This window comes from Bradysia coprophila, unplaced genomic scaffold (assembly GCF_014529535.1).
Source record: "Bradysia coprophila strain Holo2 unplaced genomic scaffold, BU_Bcop_v1 contig_350, whole genome shotgun sequence".
NCBI lineage: Eukaryota > Metazoa > Arthropoda > Insecta > Diptera > Sciaridae > Bradysia > Bradysia coprophila.
The window spans coordinates 6,971,344-6,990,549 of record NW_023503608.1 but is presented as its reverse complement, the minus strand read 5'-3'; the positions used below and the strand labels follow the sequence as shown (position 1 = coordinate 6,990,549).

Below are 19,206 nucleotides of genomic sequence, written 5' to 3'. Positions count from 1 at the left end.
TGGCTGTATAACCATTTTTTGTTTCTCGTTTGTTTGTAGCATTTGCAGAAAGAAGATCTGTACACATAAACATAATAATGATGCACGTCTCCGTGCGATTATAAAGGGTAATTTATGCGAGGTGAGGCAAATGAACAATGGACATACGAATAGTCAATAGCGTATAAGATCAATAAAAAAGCTTTGCGTTGATAGATGAACAGCTTATAAGGCCCGGTATGCAGCACACAGAATGAAGTAATCCGTTTTATGATTTTCTTCGCAATAAAAATCGTAAACAACTTAAAACATAACCAGACAGATTAAAATTTGTTAGTAGCACCTTTCGGTCTTACTGATCTAACCTCAAATACGTTCCTTACTCTAACATTATATATGATGCATCTCTGTCCAAATGTTCATTCTGACAAGTAGGAAATTGTGATCCTAAGCCGAGGGCTTCAGAGGCCAGGGTTTTCTATGTGCAGATTAGACATTTTTAGCATTATATAAATGATCGCTATCTGCAAAGCTGCCAAAGCTGGTGTCAAAGAGAAACTTTTATTGAAGAAGTCAAGGTGATAAAATGTCATGACACAAAGGCTTGGAACAGGTTCAAATTTAACCGTTAAATTCAGTTCAAGTTCATACAAAATTAACCCAATCACCCTAAAGAGGACTCGGTATAATGGTTCAGAGGTGGCTTAAGTCGTTGTCAGTGGCTCTCTGTTGTTTTTATGTGTCTCTGAGTGGTAAAATGTTCATTATGCATCGAATCGGAGATGGAATTCGGGTTTATCTCTGCATTGACACATAAAATCTTTTACTTCTCTATTGGTAACATCTTATGGACACAAGTAAATACCAATCAGAGCTTATGTCTGTTTCCGGAAAAAGATCGTTGTGTGGAACGTATAAGTTATCTTAATAACAGCAGGTGATTTTTAGGGTGGATTTTCTTGAGATGTCAGAGGAATTTTTATATCAAGTTTTCAGGATATTCTTTAACTTTCAAGGGTTTACATCCCATTTTTAGGTATTTCATTGAGTTTGATGATTTTCTTCTTATTCTTAATTTCTTTTTATTTTAAAGCATTTGAAAAGAATTTTTGATTGACAAAGATTGTTCTTTGTGTAGGTTTTTAGGTTTTTTCGAGGATTATCAATAGCAAAATCAGTCAATTGTGGATTTGACGTATTATTTCGATTCAGACGACAGTAAATAACAAAACGAATAAATTTAAATTTTCTTTATTTATACTTGGCAAATTAGGGCAATGGTATTTTCTACGAAATAAAAAAAACTTAATTTTAAATGTAATAAATAAGGTAATGATTTCTACTCTGAATTCGACATCTCAAATTAGGTATAATTCTTTCTACGACAAAGAAAATAATAAATTCAAAATGTCAAATCCACCAATAGCAGATACGCCATTTTACTGCACCGTAGCAATAAAAAGTCCATCTGCTTTCCTTCAGAGTAGATGGTCCTGTGACCTTAATAGTAATAAAAGCTAATTGCCCGCGTTCATTCACTAAACTCTAATACTGCCGGTTAAAATGCTGATAAAATTGATACGGATTCACTGGTGGCACGAAAGGATACACGGGTGCTGGGTTGAAGGCCCTGTTGTCCATGAACGGAATAGGTTCGTAGGATTGTGTCGGTTCAATTGGCGCGCTATCCCAATTGAAACGGAATGGAGTAACTGGCGGTATAAACGGATATTGGCCGGGAAGAATAGCATCTGGTGAGTGAGGATGCTGATTAGGTTGCGGTTGCTGTCCGTTTGATCCCTGGGCAAACCTCTGTCCAGCTTGAAAGTGATGTGCTGGTCCCATATTAAATGGGTTTTGCTGTAGGAAGTTTTGTGGATTGGGATATCGTTGACTCATTTGAAATTGGTTGATTCCGTTAAGATTTGGTCCTATAACAGGTTTCTGCATGGGTTGTTTGTTTGATTGAGTCTTTGATTCATTGTTTGTTGCCGTTTCTGATTCGATTGGCTTTTCGTCTTTCTTATTATTGGGTTCAGCCTTGTTGTCCTCTTTGTGTGAATCATCTGCCGAGATGTCTTTTTCCGGAACACGAGACTCGTGTGAGAAGCTCGGCCCAACAAGTAATCCAATTCCATTCGAAACTGACGTTAAGCCGTATCGGTGAGCAGTGGGAATATTGACGGAGTGAAATCTCGTTCCTGTCTTATGACTTCCCAACGGTATACCTAGCCCCTGAACTTCACTCGGTGTTATTCCAGCTATTGCAGTAGCGATTGGTCGCGCTATTAGATATTAAATATCGATTAATAAATAAAGGGGTCAAGAATCGACATAATATCTCACCTATAGCCAAACCACCTGGCCCAACGACTGCTGTTGCAATTGGTTTACTAGAAGAATTAACAGTTTAATTAACTTTTAACTTTTTAACAATTTGAATTAACAATTACCTTGAAGCAACTCCACCTTCACCAGCAATTGCCAACCCTTAAATGAAAAATGGAATGCAATAAATTGTCTGATTGTTGAAAAATCTCGGTTTTGACTTACCAACTGGTTTTGCTTCGGCAATTGATGCGTCATCATCTGGTGTACTGATTTGAATGGAATCTGTATCAGGTGTTTCTTCTTCCACGGTTCCGTCTTCTACTTGTTCTCCAACATCCTCCTCGTCATCGTTAGCATCTTCAGTCTTTCCTAAGTTAAGATTGCTCTGTTGTCTATGGAACAATGGTCCTTGGAACAACAATCTAAAATCATCATCATCACCGTTTTGTTGTATGTGCGCTAGATTCTGCGCAGATATTCCGAGTTTTTCCAAGTTCTCGGCATATTTACTCCGGTCGCCTTCGGTCAATTTCCCGGAACTTTTTATCGCTTGTTGCAAATTAACCAATTCAGAGGCGGCCTTCTGAATGCTTGCCAAATTTTCTTGAAAGGAGTTCATGTCCTCGGATACTTCTTTTTCGATTTCCACTTTGTCTTGTTTAACAATTTCAGTAGTAATGGTTCCGTCGGGGTTACGTCTTATTTGAAGTACTTGCCCTTTCGCGCCACCATAAAATGGAAGATTCGTGACTAGCTCTTCCGGATCGGAACGGTGCTCGAGTCGCAGTCTAAAAAGTAAAACCACAAATATCATTGTTATTTGTAAAGTTACGTTGGTCGGAATTTTTATTTTAGCGTAGGATGAGTCAAAATAATATTGTTTTTTCAAGAACATATAACTTCACGCGCGAAGCACTATGAAAATAAAGCCTAACGCTAATATATAAAAGTCAAAGCAAGTGAACGAATAGTTTTAAAATAAGCTCATTTCAATTTCTGCCTACCACACTTCTTGTTCCGTACATGGTACATTGCCGATGCATGGTATAATATGCCTATGTCTTGCACACAATATCTATGAGTCGATTATACCTGTGTTTTTCTACGCACCCACAATAAACCTTCATTATCATCATAAGTGGTATGGAAACATAGCACTAGAGCAACTAGAGCTACACCGGCGACTCTCATCTTTTATAATGACAACATGGTAGGGTTGCACACGCAGGCTCCTCTTAGAAAATCTGTTCTACTGCTTGGTTGCAGATGCTATGATTGATATCATTTGATCAAAATGTTTAATAATTTCTTTGAATATTTATCAATCAACTCATTACTGTGCTTTGGTTTTACTTTGTGAAATATTTCTAATGTAGCGAGTAGCGAGCCTTTGAAGTAGTTGCAAAGGCTGCAAAAAATATTTTACAAATTTTTTCACCTACTTTAGGTGGTTCCCACCCTTTTGGAGTAGTTCAACGGACTTCAAGCAAAAGTGAAAGTAGAAGTGATCATAGTGGTCAGCTGCATAAAGTACTCTATTTTACATGAAAACATTTTTACAGAGTGTTTTACAGTTGTGTGACACACTGTCAAGTTTCAGTACCCTATTTAGAGTACCACTCATGCTTGAAGTCCATTGAGTAGTTGCAAATAACATGTTCCATTTACTTTTGGTATCCTTTTATAGGTGACATACTATTTCTATAGTTCTAAAGGTGGTAAAGAGGTTTACCAATCTCTGCTTTGTTCATTCACATCATTAAATAAGTCTAACGAAGTAGTACAGTTTCTCAAAACGACTTAGCCGCTTGTGATCTGATTCAATATTTTAAGATTGTGGAATTTCTGTGTAGAGTATTGATTGTTTTTTGGCAAACTTCTGCTACGATTACATATTTGTGAGCATTGGAGGACTTTTGAAAATATATACAAAAAAGTCGGTACCTATAGCGGATCTGCTCGCACCCATCAGCCAAAATAAAGTCGACGTGACCGAAAGAAAATATGATATCACGGCATAGTAAAATAAACCAGGGCAGTAGCGGTTAATTTTTGAAAAGTGAAAAGAACTTCTTTTAGAACCTATACGCTGTATGAAAATGAAGTCAAATGAACACTGACATAAATTAATTTATTTTATTTGGAAAATGTAAGGCTGCTAGATAATTCGGGCTGTCAAATAAACCGATCCTGACTGGTTTAGTTTACTCTGCCGTGATGATGTATTTAAATTTATGTGACATAAATTATGTCTTCGCATCCAGAAAATTGATTAAGACTATGTCAAGAACTATGGTATATGCTGTGCTCTAAATAAAATAAAGAAAAATTAATACCTGGGTTTATCTTAACCACTGATTTATAAGCCTATCTCGAAGGTTGCTTCATTGGCAGCGTCTCAACTGCCTCCCAAGTCTTTCCGTCACATTAATTTACAAGCTTTTTTATTTACAGCATTAAAACTAAAAGCAATTTGTACAGTACAGCGGGAAGTATTTTATTGCAAAAATCAAAATTAAAATTATAATAAATGCATCATTTTATGGCAACCAGTAGAGATCCAAGAACATGTTCTTTTTTTTTTTGATCCGGTAGTGTCGACCTACTTTTACTCCACATAATCTAAAATCAAATCAGACTGGGCATGAGCGGTTCCGCCGACTCCAGCAATAGCCACCGATTCAGGACGATAGAGAACACGAGTTCCCATATTTTTACGTAAAATTGCACGTGAGACTGGTGATGAAATTGCTATTCCTCCGTTACCTACAACTGCCTTTGACGACGGTTCCAGTATCAACGTAGCTCCTCCGACAGTCGATTCGGATAATGCCGGTATGGATACTGGATTGTCTGCTGATGTTACAGATGTAGCTGTGGCGAAACCGTCTCGTTTTGAAACGTCAGCCAAAGGCTGTGATACGACAGGATACACTTGTCTGATGTGAAATTTATCTTTGGATACTTGAATGGCGTGAAATAATCGAAAATTTGTGGCAATTTGTGACGGCAATGATTGCACTTTTTCGGGTTTGTTTGACGGTAGCGGTGAATTCGTTGGTCGCTTCGTCGTCAATTCTACACTCATTTTGTACAAGGATTGATCTCGAGATTGATTTACCGTTGGTAAATGGTGTGGTAATTGGTTTGATGATGGGGAAAATTGCGATGAGCTGTAGTATGTTCTTGGCATGCCATGTCTTTGATACATTAACCAAGGTCCTGATGGCCGCCGTCTATTGTGTGGATTTTAAAAAGTTTACTTTTATTATGCGATTTTGATTTGTTGAATTACGGAAAATGTTAGTCACATTCTGTTAATCTATCGAGAAATCAACAACGTGCAAAATTAAACTGCTAAACGTGGAGGTTTTTTTTGTTTAAATTTTTTTTTATTTACGATAATTTAAAGAGCACAACAAAGATTCTTAAGAACTAAAATATTTACAAACAAAAAACGAAATTGACTAAAAAAAGGTTATGACAAGGTATATTATCGGAGGATGGCTAAACACAACAGTTTCAATTTGATTTTAGATGACGGGGGTAAAAGTACTTAGGAATTTTCTTGTTTAAGCGGGACCATGAGCGGGACGAGCATTACTTAACAGACTCTTTACTCTTCTGTAACTTCGAAAAAGGGAGACATCTCGGTCCAATTGGTATTTTTTGACGAATCGGTCGAATAGTTCGAAGATGAGGCGTCAGAAGTAGGTGAACTACTACTACCGATTACTGTAGTATGACATGGAAGATTTGTAACTTCAAATCTAAAATTGATCGTGAGTGTGAGAGTTCTCGGAGTGAGAGAGAATTGAGCTGTTTGATTAACTATGGCTTAGAACACTGGTTATGGTCAGCAAACGCTTGAATTAGTGTTGTCAGGATTTAGTGTTCGATATTTAATATCGGAAAAAATCAACTCATCGCATCCTCTGATAATAATGACGAACGCTTTTATAGCCAATGAACTTAAGGTACTTGTGGCAAAAATATAGATAAAATTAGTGAACTGATCACCACGACTTCTATCACGGTGTCGTTGGTGGATTGTAATAAATAATAGGACCAGTCGCGACCACCTCGCCTTCAATAGGTAATTGTCTTGCATTGGATCGTAAAGCCAATCGTGCCAAATCAACATGTTCTGGAACTGCTATAACTTTAGCACCTGGACCAGCAATAGCTAAACTTCGCGGATGTGTCAATGCGATCCCTCCAGGGCCCACAATGGCTGTACCGCCACTTCCCGCAGTAGCAACTCCGCCTGGTCCTGCAATTGCGATTCCTCCTTCCTTTACCCGTAGTCTTTGAATTATGATGCCACCCTCACGTAAGGCTTCAAGCACCTGCTCTTTTTGATTGTTCAGGAAACTGCTGAATGGGCCTTTCCCCAAGGGTGATTCTTCCTTTTCTGCAGACGGTTCGATGTTGCTAACTATAGGTGGAGGACTTTCAGTTGTTTTATACAGTAAATCTGCTGTGCTGTTTGTCTGGGGCTTTGGTTTTGGTCGAGTGAAAAATTTTCCTTGAATCGTTGTTGATTGGGAGGATGTAGTAACTAATCGAGGTGTTGTAGCTACCAATTGAGGTGTTACTGTGACTAAATTTTCCTTCACAGGTTGTGCATAAATTACAATAGAATCCTCTCCATCATCGGGTTTTGTTTTATGTTTCTTGGTCACATGACTTTGCGTCGAAGTGTGACCTCTATGGTGGTGATGCTGCTTGTGGCTGGTTCTACTCTCTTCTTCAATTTTATTGATTATCACAGCTGTGTCCAGCTGCTGCGATTTATTGTTGTCTTTAATTTCGCTAACAATTTTCTTAACTGCTTGAACCAGAGCTTTTTCTTGGATGAAATCCCTGACCAGCTTTCCTTGCATTCTATTTGGATCATACTGTGGCGCATAATCAAGAAACTCATTTTCCACATTCCCGGCTGTCATTTCTGCCGAAGAAGGACCGAATTTTTGACTTTTGTCGACACGCTGAAAAGGTTGTGCTGATTCAGCGTATGGCACCTGCAGATATGGCGTCGGGTAATAGAACGTTTGAGTGTTGAATGGATTAAATTGTGACGATTCATCGTCCATGCTCAATTGCCGTATTGTTGGCGGCAGAACCATACCATTATTGTACCGTTGATGGATTGGATGATATGCCGGGCGAGGATAGAAATACGATTCCAAGTCGATACGAGGTGAAACTTGCGGTTCTTTTTTTAGATACCCGAACTCAATGTTAATTCGTTCGATTTCACTCAATATTTTTTGAGTGTTGGAATTCGTTTCGGTTGCCTGGTGTCTAGGATAACTTTGTGGTATTCTAAGCAGCCGTTGCTCTTCAATTCTGAAATATAAATTGACGGTTTTAGGTGTGCTGGCACCAATATATGTTTATTGGGATCATATTCGACCTACCTATAATAACATTTCGCAGCAACTATCCGATCTGATTTTTTACTAAATTTTGAACCGTTTATATTGCACGAGATACTTATGAGCACAGAGTTTTTTTTTTAAAGAAATGAAGATAGATGAAAATGCATAAACGTTAGGTGAAATAAACCCCAATAAACACATGATTGTCATAATAATAATGATAAATTAGTAAAGATGAAGAGTTACAGAAGCTAAACATTTACAACAGATATAGATGCATAGGTGAACACTTAAATGATGACATTAATTTTTCCGAATTAAATTCCTTAAAGCAATTTAAGAATTGAATTCTAAAAAATTAACTCAGCTAAACATCTTTAATGTAGCTGCACAGAATGGTAACACATCACCAAAGAAAAACTTACTCTACGCCAGGTTTACTCCATGCCATTCCACTAAGGTGTAGCGTTGCAATGATCTGAAAAGAAAAATTTTTGTGATAAAAATTATTCCTAGAACACACACTCATCATTTTATGTCTGATATGTCTATTAGCAGTTCAAAATGGGCATATCACGTATGTTACTAATTAATACCAAAAATAGATGGTAACAACTCATTAGAAGTCAGGCGACTGTGGAAGAATTCCTTGTAAGTCCACTGATGTTTGATTTAATTTTTAATTGGTTTCATTTTGTTACATTTTGCTTTATGTCTAGACTATAAAAACAGGAAACATTTCTGTGCCCCGAACCGCAGGTAGGACGACCCACTGCTTGAAAGTTAAGAAAACAAACTTGGATTTTTCTGTGGTACCATTGGTAAGTGTTCAATGGTTTGATAGATAAGACATTTGCAATTGAAGAAATCTTTACATACTAAGAATCGACATTGAAATAGGAATGTTCATCTTGACTATTGCAGGGCCTATTTTTGGTGAATTAAATTCCTGAAAATTCACTAATTTTGCCGCCACGTTTTATCTGTTTCTCTTAAATAACAATATTGCCTCCGTTGTTTTCATGTTATTTAGTTGTTTTGATACAAAAATTGATACATTCGGATGGTATTTTAAAAGATTTAAGAAAAAACAGGATTCAGGAATTTTTGGAATTATCGGGAAGGTGATTCCCTAAAATGGGGTCATCTATTGACTCATACATTAACGTTAGGTGGGGCCTAACAAGCTCTAAATATTCACACATTTTTGTTGTTGGTAAAGCAATGAATAGAAGTCAATAAAACGTTTAATTCTTTTGCTTAATGTATCACCTCGTCTTTAACCAATGCCTTTCAAGCATGAGTTGTACTCTAAATAGAATACTAAAACTGGACAGTGTATCATACAAACGTAAAACACTGTAAAAACATTTTCAAGTAAAATAGAGTACTTTCTGCATCTGACCACTATGATCACTCATGCTTGAAGTGCGTTGGTTTAACTCAAAATCCTTTGCTTCCTTTGTTGTAACAATTCTTTTACTATCTCAGATAATTTAACCAAGAGCTTTTGTAATAGTTGCTGATGATAAGCTGTTTCTGAAGATTATTTTCGCGTAAAATTTACACAATTTAGCCAGATCTAAATTAAAATCTTCCAAAAATGAAACACAGTAACTCAAATTTGACTATTTTCGATCATTAGGGTCCTAATACAGAAGTACCTATTTCGAATGTATATTCACCTGTTCGTTTAAATATTCAAGGTTAAGCAATCGACCAAACTGGTGTAATTAAATTACGAATAAAAAAATCCCAACGTCACGTTCAGATTGTGATTTGATAATATTCAAATGAGTAAGCTCGCGTTAAACTCAACCACTGTTTGGCCAGGAAGAATAAATTATGATTTAACTGATTAAGTGACAAACATAGCCTAAACGAATGACTCAGACCATATGCATATAACAATGTTACAAGATGGCAAAATGAGAAATGTAAATTACTCGAAATGAAAAAAATAAATAAATTCAAAGCAATTGAAGAATACCATTGACAAATTCCACAAACTGTCTATTATCCTCACATCATGTTCTAAGCTCCAAATTCAAAAAAAAAAATCAAATAAATATTACGTGAGTGAGGTAATGATCTTTGCATCAAAAACGACATCTTTTTTCACCATTTAATTCTTTGACTATAATAATGTCCACAAGAGAAGAATTTATACAAAAATAAAAACCGAAAGAAAAAAAAACGTTTTGTTATTTGAATACATATATGGGTACTTAAAGGCATGCAAACTCGTTAAAGATCTATGGTTCAATGAACTAGCAGCGAATGTTTTTATGATAACTAATTATAACTTCTCTATAGATATTTAATTGATGTAATAAAAAATCCTAGGCATTTTTGCATGATGCGATAAACTTCAGCAGTATTATGTTTTACATCTTGATTCTAGAAAACCCTTTACGAGAATATTGTTTACATTTACGCAACCAGTGTCGGATCTAACTTTTCAACTGTACCACATCAAGCTAACTTATTCTTAACCTCAGACACTTATAAATATGTTTCTAGTAAATTAACAGTTCGACTACCTGTCCACCCATCTCGAAGCCTTATAGCAACAATTATATTATAACAGGGATATTTTCAGCAACTATACGTTTTTAATTTACAATTTTGCTACAAATTCTATACAGTGAATGTAAGGTAATTGACCGTGATTTGTGGACGAAAAAGCTGATAGTGATTTTACCTTTAATTACGTGAGGACCGTGTTTTTTGGTATGACTTTCAAATACCGTCAACCATCGATTTTATTCCATAAATCACGCATACCTTTCACAACTCTCGATCTAATTAAAATATTAAAATAAAACGCAAAAACTCGTTAAATGTTAATTAAGTATTGGTTAATTACAAAGCCGAATGCTCAATCTTCACAATAACGATGATCATTGCTTGATATCAATGGATTTATGCTTATCTAAGGGAATCCTTATAATTCCTTAAAATTCCCGACATTTTCTTCTTCTTCTTAATCTTAAAAAATACCATCAGAATGCAACGATTTAGCTCAAAAACATTAAAAAGTTTATAAAAACAATGGAGGCACTTCGATCTATTGTTATTTTAGAGACCAGTATTATTATCAATTACTTTCATTTCAATTACTTTCAATTACTTTCGTAGATAAAGTATTTTTAATCGATAGATTTCAAATCTTGTACTTCAATTTTTTTTTTATGTAGAGCTTGTCATTATTTTTGTTGTCGTTATCGATAACAAACGATTAGCCGTATGTGACAGGTTAAGTTGAACAACCACATTCACCTTCAACAAATTTCCTCTTGACTTATGTATAGCACATCCCGGCACTGAATTCAATTAAACTCATGTCAACAGTTAGACAACATAATTATAGAATTTTATTTTTCTTCTCAGACTTATACAATGTTACTGAAGATGTTGACTGTGGAGCGTGCAGGGGTTGATGGTTAAGAATGGCAGTTATGCAAAAAGTATACGTTTTAAGGTATGGTATGAGAATTAATCATTAAAAATAACTCGTCGGTCTAGCGTTCAATAGAATTGCTTTAGTTTGATATGATATTTGATAGTCTAATCGCTATGTATGTACGAACGGATTCGTTTCTTCGTATGTTTGTACAAATGACTCGAGTCTGTGAAAATGTATCCTTTGTTTGCATGAAACATATGGGTTAGAGAGTTCCTTGACTGACCGTTTCTGTGTTGTTCCTCAAAAGTGAATTATAAAAATACATTTTACACAAAGCTATCCTTTCATACGCGTCGTATATATATATACTCAATCATTTTAACGTAATTGCTATGTTTGTCATCTGTAAACTATACAATAAATGTGTCGTTCATCGATAACAGGCTTAAGTGGCATGATCAGAATTTTTAATACTTTAAATTGTTGAATAATTCAGCTAATGGCTTTATTATCGAAAATTAAGACATTTTCATATTAAACAGGTGAGCTAAAGTGTTAAATTATGTCGTGTGTGTCTCATTTTTTTTTGTTGTTGGTTACTCTGCAAGACGGATGTGAATAAAGATTTATGTTCAAAAAATCCGATTAAACCTGAAATAATCGCCGCACAGAACAACATTTATGCAATAAAGTAGGTACGCAAAGATTCCACGAGATTCCACGCTTGGTATGGATATTTGCTTGACCGCAAACAATCGGCAGAATGATGTATTAAATTGAGGCACACATAACGTGATAGCGCAGAATATAATGTTTCATTAGAACAGCTTCATTATTTAAGTGTCACATTTGCATCGAACTAACTATTTGCATCGATCAACGTTTTGTGATGTCGTTATGTGTAGGCTAATTACAGTATCGAGGTGATCCCTTTAATTGATATTAATTTCTTGTTCTGGTTATCGGTTACGATTTGATTAAATCGATAATTTCTAAGAATAAACTTGCTTTTGAAATGATAATAATTAGACTGCACCGTGTAAAAAGAGTTTTCTTTCGATATTTCTCATGATTACCAAAGCTTCCGTCTATTAGAGACTCGTTACCAATTAACGTTGGACAATCATTACTATAATGAGCCATCAAATGAATCCAATACGTCAAACAACGTTTACTTATTAAGCGCGTGAGTCAATTTTTAATCGAGGGAATATTTGAGTCAGTCAACTTACACTTTACGAATTAAAACCCGTTTCAGTCAATATCTAGGCCATAATTGTGTTTTGCAATTTGATGTTGCACATTTACAATCCAACAAAAAGGAACGTATTGGCAAAGTCGATTCTGTACTCATAAAACATTTACCAAAGTCTGGAAATTATGTGTTTCAATGTCAATGTGAAAGGCTATCCGGTGTGAATAATAATCTTTAATCTACTTTTCATAAATTCATACTTTCTGCTATAGAAGTTTCTTTACCATTTTTAGGGATACCTTTCTATTTTCTATGAATGTTGAAATGCTGTTTCTTAAAGACATTAAACAAAATAGATAGGGGCCTTGTTGGTACATGAAAAAACAGATAAAAATTCGAGTACACCTCACTGTGATTTGTTTTGCAGGGGAATATCCGGGCCTTTATTACACCTTTGCTTGTATCAGAAATGCTATAGAGATAACAATTAGAAACGGACAAATTGTATCTGTTATCGACAAATATCGTAAAAATAAGCGATGAGATGAGGAGTGACTTGTCCCATAGTAAAAACATGTTAAAAGCAAATGAAGTATAGTTGACTTTGTAACAGACAATTCCGACGTAGATAAAATAAAAGAAGTAATAGATTTCATATGTCTATATGTGACTATCATTATGTATCAGCTCGGAGAGGAAGTTTGGGTCTATCTTTGCATCGTCACATAAAAAGTTATATGTACCTATGTCCAAATGTTTATTTTGATGAGTTGGCTTTATGATCCGCGCCCTCGGCTTAGAATCAAAATCACCAACTTGTCAAAATAAACATTTGGAAATAGATGCATAATATTTATTACTTTACCAGGGAGAGAATGTGCCTTTTTCCTAACTAGGGAAAAGCCTTTCCCTCGCTCGTAAAGTAGAATGCACTTGAAATACCTCATATCACGATGATTAAAAGTGCAAAAGCCCCTTGGATTCTTTTACTAATCTGGATACGAGATATCAAATTCCTTTTCTGATAATATATACGGTTACGGTTAGTTTATAACTATCCTCATATAGTAATGTACTATATAATGATTATATGGCGATAGGCTTGTTAATAAATACTTTGAAAGCGTTTAGAGGTTTTCCGTTTTATGTATAGCAGTGAGCAGCGTTGAGCTGATCTAATTTGAATTTCTCAGTTAGATTTTTTCAACCCGAATCGCATTTTGATGTTTGCCCTATTTCTTCTGGATCGTCACATAATTTCTTAAATTAATTGATTAAATGTTCAAATCTTTAAAATAATTCCATTGAAATGAAATGTACTTAAATCAAGATTTAAATTCCTATCAGGTAATCTTTCCAATAATAAGACTGGGTGTAATAAGAAGATTCAAAAAGAACTTTCTTAGAAAGTTTTTCAGAAAAAAATAATAAAAAAAATTGTATGAACCAAAATTTGTATGGGCCCTAGGTATGAACAACGGATTTTATTCTTTGTTCGAACACACTCACTTTTTTCGTTTAGTGAATTCAGTTCAATTAACAAAAAACAGTCTGGGTCAACTAATAAACAAACATCGAAAAATGTTTCCATTTAAAGATCAGTCATCCGTCATAAAATTATTAGAAAGAAAAAAGCATTTCTTCATTCATTTAAAAAAAAAACAGCTCTTTCTTCAACAGCATTCTCCTTCAGCACTCAATCATTCCATTGATAAAAATCACTTGAACTAAAAATAACATATCGTCTTACAAGTCTTAATTGCTTTTCATTTAACCCATATTTTCGGGAAAGTAAACCAAAACAATGAATGTAAACAAAAAAATAAAATTTAAATTTCAAGTTAATGAATTCAGAATTAAAGCTTATTATGCGGATATTACAATTAAAAAGTAATCGGTCGAAAATGCCGGCATTTCAGTGCATGTTCATGTTCAAGACCATTCAACTATAAAATATGGTACTGTACTGTACTGTATAATACACATATGCTTATAGTCACATTCATCACAAAAGTGTGACCGCAATTATGCGTTGCATTTTTTTGCTACACTCGTGTACTCGTGAGAGGCAGGTATTATTATTATTTAACCTGAGTTCATTGATTTATTCATTTTTACGATATGGGTACTAAATTCATGCACCTAAATTTTTCATTTAATAAGACCGTTTGTTGGTCTAATTTTTTTTTTTTTGTTTGAAATCCAAAATTTGAATTTTTAATGAAAATCATAAATCTAATAATTCAATAAAACTTACCACAATTAGCCACTTCATTTTTTATCCTTTTATTATCCCAAAAAAACTCGATAAATATGAAGACGTCCTTGGTCCAACAACTATATTTTATCAACACTCTTTAATCACCAAAAATTAATAAATTTATAAAAACTTAAAACTCGGTACGACAAATATCTCGTTGAACCATTTAGAAAGAATCTAACAGTGATCGCTTGTCAACAAAATGAATTAAACTGTAAGTTAGCATGTACAACGATCTGGTTTTAAAAACTACTGGATATCCTCAACGGGTGGGGAGAGATATTCGATCAACGGTAAAACTTTTTACTTCGAACCAAGAGCGCGAACAAATCCACTCACTATACGTTTCTCCAACTTATTTTCGTTTGGAAGATGAATCAGATGAATGCTCAATTGTTGAAGTAGAACTTAGAACATTTGAAAATGTGTTTGTGTCAAATAGATGGACATAATGACAATGGTATACGTGAAAAACCAGCCGAATCTCATATATTTTTGCATAAAAAGTTGTTACCTGAATGTTGCCGAAAAGTTAAACAATAAAAAATTCTTAACAGCAGAAAATTATGCAAACGATAGCTAATTTAATATGTGTACGAGTGTGTATGTATAGTAGAATCGATCATTTACCCACCAGTTTACCAGTGTGGTTCATATTTTATGATCACTTGCGATCGGCCGGTGTGATAATCTAATCATACAGTTTGTTCGCATGGACGGCTTCATAAATTTTTCATTGCTGTACGTGCTTGGGGAGAAATTGAGAAATATTACGATGTGCTTGCGAAGATAATGAAGATGTAACGTGCTACGTTTTTTCTTTAAATAATTTTTTTTTCGTTTGTTAAATAACGGAACTTTTTGCAATATTTTTGGTGGTTAAATTTTAACCAAGATCTAATTTGCGCTGAATAATCAATTTCAAAGCTAATGACTACGAAGTCGAAAGACCCGTACGAATCTAGAGAATCGAAATTTAACACTCAGACTTCCTGCAGGTGCAGATCATTCCAAAAACTGGGTGACGGTCACAGTCAGTATAGTGTTAATGATGTAAGGGCAGAAGTAGTTCGGTAGGTTTTAGGAGTAATTGATTCATGTATTGTATAAGGTCAAAATCGACGCATCGTAATTTTCTGTTTATTAATTCTTTCATGTCACAAGTGAATTAACTCTTGGCATTTTACGTACGGCAATATGGTTCATAGAAATATGCTCGCTCTGAATGATTTTGCAGGGTCTTGGCAGCCTAAACAACTTGAATTTTACTGACATTTCAGTCTCAATAAATTCGCATTGAAAATCCAAAACTTTGATTTTGATATTTGCCTCCAATATCGCGGGTAATAAATCCTACATCCTACTGACGTTATAATGCGTAAATAACGCACCTTCCAGGCAATTTTTGTCCAGTTAAATGTGTACATTCTTGAACGGGCCTATGGCGAGAACAGTAGTTACATAAAGTCAAATCAGTAAATTGTAATCAATTGCGTAACTATTATGCAATGTTACATATAAGCATTAAGCAATGCTTAATAAGCATTAAGGTGTCAATTACCCTTGTTTATGAAAATAAAAATTTTCAAAAAGAAACAGTTTTGCTTAAGGTACTGACAAATTGTCTTAGATATTCTGTTTACACAACCTCAGGCGATCTTGTCGGAAATGATGTATGTTCTATTGGGTTTCGACTGACACAGAGCTTTCAAGGTGCTTTAAGCATCTGAATCTTCGTTACCAACTGTATGTAAGATCGTGACTTGAATAAGCATTAAAAACCAGAGGTATTTTGCAATAGATTTTAACCTGTAGACGGCAAGCATATGAACTGAACAGTATAATTATCGGGTCTATTACTTCTATCCATCAAAGTATTTTTAGACGGATGATTTCAAATCTTTCTAACATACATTTTAGTATATAAAGGACCATATTACCCATATATTGTCATTATTTGTGTCGTCGTTATCGATAACAAATGAATAGCCGTATATGACAGGTTAATTTCACAATTATGTACGAATCGTCTTTAAAATGAACTTCTTAAAGTTTATATAACATTTCGCATACCATTGCTCGTCACTTAAAAAGATGATACAGTGGAACATCAAAGTAACTTTTTAATTTACATCTCAATCTCACAAGTAAGTTATAAACAATATAATAGTAGATTACGTTCGTGTGTTACTAAATTCTTATTTTGACGAGTAGAAAGGTTATAGCCCGACCGGAATAGGTCTTACCTGTATTTTGTTGGAAACAAGCTCGTTCTGCGTTTTACGTGTCTCAGCAGTTTATATGTAGATTTTGTAAGAGCAATGCGAATGTAAAGCGCATTTCCATTGCTGATACACGTAAAAAGAATAAACCAACCAATTAAACTAAAATGTAAAAAAGTTCAATAAAAACAATTACAGAAAAATAACAGAAACATGAGACAAATAAAAGAACTCCGCATTCCTTCAAGGACACAGCGGATATGGCATGAGATAGAAACACTAACGAAATAATTATCAATCGAGATAAACCTGTATCAGTAAAAGCAAAAGCATAAAGTAAAGATATGAAGACGTTCTCAATGTGAACCGATTCTATAAAGACTTTTATTATAACAACTCATTTCTAATCAAATAGTTGTATTGCCGGTAGAATATTAGGTTTTAAATGTGAAAATGATTATATTGAAACCAGACTTGGTTAACCCAATTGCCACAATTTTGCACGAAGAAAAGTAGATCTGCAAGAATCTGCTGCTGTGCTGCATTGTGTTCAAGTATCGAGTTTAATGAACAATGAATAATGCTCACTGCGGTTCGGTAAGGCTAACGAAACTTTTCGAATCGTTATCAATTAATCGAACTGTTCGCCTTACAAAATAGCTCTCCAATCTATATTAATATTTGATTGCACGAAAGCTACAAATGAATATTAATGTCACACTTACTGGTTTATGTTCATCTGGCACGAGAAGTGGAAAATTTACTGGCAACACAAATATTCCAAGGTTAATGATTAAACATAATTAATTTTCTCAGCAGAAACCTAAAATTTTAACACTGGAGCAAAATAGAGAATTTCTAGCTGAGGTTTTTCGTTTTTAAATTCTTTTACAAATATTTTTTGAGTATTTTTATTGTCATTCACGTCGGCAATCGTCTTAGACTCATTTAAATCCAAGCCCTTTCACACTCATAAACACAATATTCAATAAAGGTCGGTCCCTTATCAAAAAATTGTTTCTTAAAAATATTTACGAAAATATATGACCCAAAAATCCATAATTGCTACTGATTGATTAACACAGCTTTGCATTTAATCCATGTCGGGGTTACCTTACTATAACAGTTTCTTTCGCAAAGGTTTAAAATAATATTCGCTCGATGAATTTTATGAAAATGTATATATTCAGGCGGTTAAATATTTCAAATTACTGCATGAGGTAAAATATATGCAACTAGCAATGCGACTTGGTTCTGTTAGTTTGTTTGTTTCAATTATCTTTTTGATGTCGAATCTTTCACTTCCTTAGTTTTACTGAACGTTTTGCTATAAGGGAACGCACCTATTTTTGACATCATTGTCGATAACAGATTAAAATTTTGTTTCGTTTGTGCAATTCGTGGTAAGATGTATTCTTCAAATAAGACTGATTTGGGGGGTAGAATAGAAGAGTAATAGAATAATATTACCAGCGTTTGATTTGAAGTTGATTAGCAACCAAATTTGGTTTAAATAAAAGAAACCTGAAAGCAATGTACAAAATACAAGTGTTTCTTGGTTCGCTCCCGATCGGACTGTATTTTGCAATGTTTACTTATATTTATGGTGTCAACCCATTCATTGTGTGTATCATACCATTGCTGTATAATTTATGGTCATGACCACATAACAAATACAGTCGAAGCGAATTATTTATTTCAAAAATGTTGTAGTTAACTCAATATAAACAACTCTTACAACGTCTTATGAGACCCGTCACTGCAATTTTGACCTCTACACTAAATACTTTTACCGAAAAAAATCAATTGATTTCTACAATCGTACGATTCAATTTACTTAGCATATTCAAACATTTACCTAAACCTTGAATTTGTGCAGCCCGTAACGTTATCGTATAATTGTTTATATGGACTGGACATACACACGACGTCTTTTGATAATATTAAAAATATTTTTTTTTTTGTGTTTGTTGAATTGGTAAAATCTACTAATCAATTAAAGCAGGAGTCGAATCAATGACTGAGAGTTGGTAGATATAGGGGCACAGTTAAATAATCAAACGTGAAAAAGTTTGAATACCTGCCCTCTGGTAGTCGTGACATTTTGGGATGGTCTGCTTCCAGAAGTATTGTCCCCTCTCCAAGGACTATAGGTATAGGAGGGATCATTTGAGGGGAACATCTTCGTGAAGGGACCACAGAGATCGATCCTACTTGACTTTTTAAAAGTCGCAAAAGTTCGGAAAAATCTTCGCATGTGATTCTACTGCTTCGATGAGTCAAAAAGGTTGAAAAGGTTTTCATAGGTTGAACAATTTTTACGATCCACTTACACCCTACAGAATATACGAAGGAACTTCTGAGTCACTGTAACATTGATAGCACTGTTCTGATTTTTGAAATACGTTAGTGTGTTGGCTCAAATG

The 19,206-nt window shown here is 34.6% G+C and overlaps 1 protein-coding gene across 1 annotated transcript; it reads right to left on the bottom strand.

Annotated features, from left to right (window-relative positions):
- Positions 1–1,216: 1,216 nt before the first annotated feature.
- On the bottom strand, positions 1,217–14,792 carry LOC119081105. The gene is made up of 9 exons (XM_037189845.1): positions 14,556–14,792; positions 8,120–8,172; positions 6,344–7,662; positions 5,931–6,045; positions 4,923–5,546; positions 2,533–3,098; positions 2,433–2,469; positions 2,326–2,372; positions 1,217–2,264 (listed from the first exon to the last, which is right to left on the bottom strand). Exons 1-9 carry the CDS (start codon positions 14,571–14,573, stop codon positions 1,525–1,527), a joined length of 3,519 nt encoding a protein of 1,172 aa, XP_037045740.1. The 5' UTR covers positions 14,574–14,792; the 3' UTR covers positions 1,217–1,524.
- Positions 14,793–19,206: the final 4,414 nt, after the last annotated feature.

What these genes read in the sequence shown, in the direction of transcription:
- LOC119081105 (XM_037189845.1), bottom strand. An exon ending in TGGAGTAAACCTGGCGTAGA is followed by an intron (nt 7,663 to 8,119) that starts GTAAGTTTTTCT and finishes TTTATATTTCAG; the next exon opens with AATTGAAGAGCAACGGCTGC. An exon ending in GAAGGTGGAGTTGCTTCAAG is followed by an intron (nt 2,373 to 2,432) that starts GTAATTGTTAAT and finishes TAATTCTTCTAG; the next exon opens with TAAACCAATTGCAACAGCAG.